The 3,600-nt window shown below is 37.5% G+C and overlaps 1 protein-coding gene across 2 annotated transcripts in view; it reads left to right on the top strand.

Moving 5' to 3' along the window:
• The first annotated feature begins 322 nt into the window (after positions 1–322).
• Positions 323–3,600, top strand: part of exd2 (exonuclease 3'-5' domain containing 2) — a 9,872-nt gene continuing 6,594 nt past the window's right edge. Inside the window, exons 1-4 of one of the 2 annotated variants that reach the window (XM_054613951.1) lie at positions 323–462; positions 1,956–2,026; positions 2,114–2,547; positions 3,425–3,600. The exon at positions 3,425–3,600 is cut by the window's right edge and continues 81 nt beyond it. In XM_054613951.1, coding sequence (XP_054469926.1) covers positions 2,155–2,547; positions 3,425–3,600 — 569 coding nt within the window. In that variant the 5' untranslated portion in view covers positions 323–462; positions 1,956–2,026; positions 2,114–2,154. Of the gene's footprint in view, positions 463–1,955; positions 2,027–2,113; positions 2,563–3,424 lie in introns of both variants that reach the window. The other variant, XM_054613950.1, reaches the window with a different exon arrangement.

Genomic DNA, 3,600 nt, shown 5'->3' with positions numbered 1-3,600 from the left:
TTCCTACAATGTAGATTAATATTGAAGTAGTTGAATGAGAAGGTGTGTCCAAACTTTTGACTGGTTCTGTAGATAATGTTGACTATTCTATAAACTGTTTTTTAATGCAAACACCTGTGTGAGTATTAAGGAACCTCCAATCTTTATTAATATGTCATGATTTTACAAACTTTTGATTTTTCCAAACTTTTGACTGCTACTGTATATATACTTGTACAATAAACAAAGACAAACCATGCACTAGGATGCATTTATATAACACCATCAGATGAATAACATTAAATAAACAGGTCTGCGCTGTCGTTGCTCCTCCCGTCCAGCAGGGGGCGCTCGTCGCAGAGCAGCGTGCCGGTGCAGCGGCGTCCATATAAAACCAGCCCGGAAGCCTTAAATCAGTGCAGTAAAACGAAGCAAGGGTAAATGTTTGAGGAAGTATCGGTGTGTTGGTTCAACACTTAAAAGGTAAGACTGCCAGATGCACATGGAATAACACCAGGTGCGCTGCGGACGCGGACGCAGGACGCAGGAATGAACCCGCCGCACAGTTACCATGCTAGCGAGTGTACCGGCTAACCATGCTAGCGTCGTTTTCACTAAAAAAGAGCCATAATGGTGAAAGTAATTTAATGTTAGTCAATCTTGCTTTATAATCTTATTTCCATTTGAGGTGAAAACGTAATCTGGTTGAGTTTATGACGTAGACAGCAACGGTGAAACGACTCGAAGCTAACGAGCTAGCCACCGACGCAGCTAGCGGCGCAGACCACGTGACGCGGCCTGACCTTTGACCTGTGCTGCACATTCTGAGGAGACAGCATGTTGACACCTTTACTGCACTGCAAAGCACATCAGTATACATGAAGGAAGGCTGTACTAATCACATTTATTTAGTTAAATTCCTGCAGAAAAACAACTTTAAATTATATATATATGTGTGTGTGTGTATATATATGTGTATTATATGTATATATATATATATATATATATATAATATGTTTATATATTATATATATATATATATATATATGTTATATGTTATATATATATATATATCTTTATATATATGTGTGTGTTATATATATATATATGTTTATATATATGTGTGTGTGTGTGTGTATATATATATATATATATATATATATATATATATATATGTATATGTATGTTTTTATATATATGTGTATGTTTATATATATATATATATATATATATATATATGTATATATATATATGTGTGTTATATATATATGTGTGTTATATATATGTGTGTATATATATATATATATATATATATATATAATTTAAAGTTAAAAAGATGGGCCAGACCTCCAGGACATGGCTTCATGAATGTGACATTCCCTCAGCTGATGGTTTACTGACATTTTTTGTTTTTATAGCATGATATTAAAACCCTTTGCTTCCAGTTTAATTCAATGATTGCTTTGAGTGTCTTTAAATTTGACTAATTTCATATTTGTTAGTGGAACATAAAAAGAGCATAACTTGGGGTGTAGAAGAATACCTTAGGTAGACAATATAGAACAAAAAAACTACCGCACACTGTCTTCTTCACTTGCATATAAATATATTTTAGTAACAATGTTTTGGTACGTAGACCTTCTTAACCTGATGAAGGTCTACGTACCGAAACAAGTGAAGAAGACAGTGTGTGGTAGTTTTTTGTTGTATATTTGTTAGTGTTAAAACTACAAATCTTGAAACAAATTGGTTTGAAGGATAAATATTATGTACAGTTTTTGTAATGTATTGATAGCTGTAAGCTTTGACCACATGACACAGAGGTGACACACGATTAATCTTTGATAGATTTGTATTGCTGCTAGGTATCTAAGACTTTCACTTAATGTTGCACTTTGTTTTACTGTGTTCATTGTGTATATAAGATAATAAAACTTGATTTGTTTATGAATGGAGGATGTGTTGTGTTGCCCTAGAGAGATGCAGTGCCTGTCCATATCACAGAAACAGAACCAGGTTTACATGAGATCCCACTGACACAGGAAAGGTAAAACATCACTCACTTTTTATCAACAAACACGCTGTTTCAGACATGCAGATCCGGCCACTTATGTGTTGTTTTTTTTGTCTCTAGATTTGCACTTTTCTGCCAGCGGCGGATCACTTCAAGCCAACATGTCTCATCGGGGGCCTTTAACCGCTGTCATAACAGTACTAGGAGTGACCTTAGGCGGGCTGCTCATATGGCGAGTTTACCGAACAAAAAGGAAGCGGCTGCCTTCCGTCCAGAAGGCGGTCGATCCTGCGGAGGCTCCGTGTCCTGTGGAGAAGGACTTCACGGCTGTGGAGCATCGAAACAACCAACCGCCACGTCTCCTGGAGAAGGAGTTCAAGGCTGTGGAGTGTCAGACCACACAGCAGCCTCCACCCGTACAGATGCCGTCCTCTGAACAGCTGATGGCGGTGAAACCGGTGATGGTGAGCTCCGAGGAGGAATGGCAGCAGCTGTGGCCTCTGATGCAACAGGAGCTGTCGGTGTTCCCCGTGCTGGGGCTCGACTGTGAATGGGTAAAGAACAAAGGCGTAAGAAATACCTTTTGCATGTTTTTACATAGGAAGAGGAAAAATCCACCCTGACGATTCAGCATTGTACGTTATGTTTGTTTGTTTAATGTATTGAGCTTATTTCTGTAGGTGATGGGCTTCATTTAGACAACACGCAGTCACACAGATATTCTCAGCTAATAAATAGTTTAGTTTGAGTCAATACAGTTAGTCTAGTGACAGAAAATTAATCTGCAAACTTTTAGATTTGATAAATGAGATTTTCCAAGCAAAAATGTCAAACATACTCTGGTTCCATCTTCTCAGATGTGGACTTGCAGCTATTCATTGTTTTTGGTCCTAAACTGAATAATGAAAACTATTTTGATAATCTATTAGACATTTTAAAGATACTGTGGTTTTACCCTCTCAAATGTGACAATCTTTTTCAGTAACAACAGTTAATTTCATGTCTTCATAATTTGACTCATACTTTGATAAAACATGCAATTTGAAGATGTCCACTTAATCTCTGAGAAATTGTAATGAGCTTTTTAAAAAACATGCTTTTTAAAAAACATGAGAAATTGTAATGAGCTTTTAAAAAACAATTACTTTGTTCTAGAAAATTAGTCCTTTTTCCACCCAATTAACAACTAATTAAAAGTATTCAACAGATTAGTTAAAGGATGGATTCACTTATTAAATACTTATCTGGATTTCAGAACTGACCTTTTTTTATATGTTCTATTATCTAGCAATTCACTCAAAATAAGATCCCAATGCCTGGTGCAAGAAAGTAAAAAATACACCTGAGATTATCAGAAGGGAGGAATTTTTCTTGTAACATTTTCATCCTGCGTGTGTTTTTGTCTGACCGGGTTGCTGCTTCCTGTTGCAGGTGTCTGTGAAGGGTCGAACCTCTGCGGTCTCCCTGTTACAGATGGCCACATATTCGGGTCTGTGTGTGCTGGTGAGGCTGCTGGCGTTTCGCGGCGGCCAGCAGCCGTTCCCTCTCAGCCTAATGGAAGTCCTGAGGGACCCGCACATCCTGAAGGTCGGCGTCGGATGTTATGA

The sequence above is a fragment of the Anoplopoma fimbria genome, chromosome 15 (genome assembly GCF_027596085.1).
Source record: "Anoplopoma fimbria isolate UVic2021 breed Golden Eagle Sablefish chromosome 15, Afim_UVic_2022, whole genome shotgun sequence".
Taxonomy (NCBI): domain Eukaryota; kingdom Metazoa; phylum Chordata; class Actinopteri; order Perciformes; family Anoplopomatidae; genus Anoplopoma; species Anoplopoma fimbria.
Note: the sequence above shows the minus strand (reverse complement) of the source record. Positions and strands in the feature narration are given on the sequence as shown.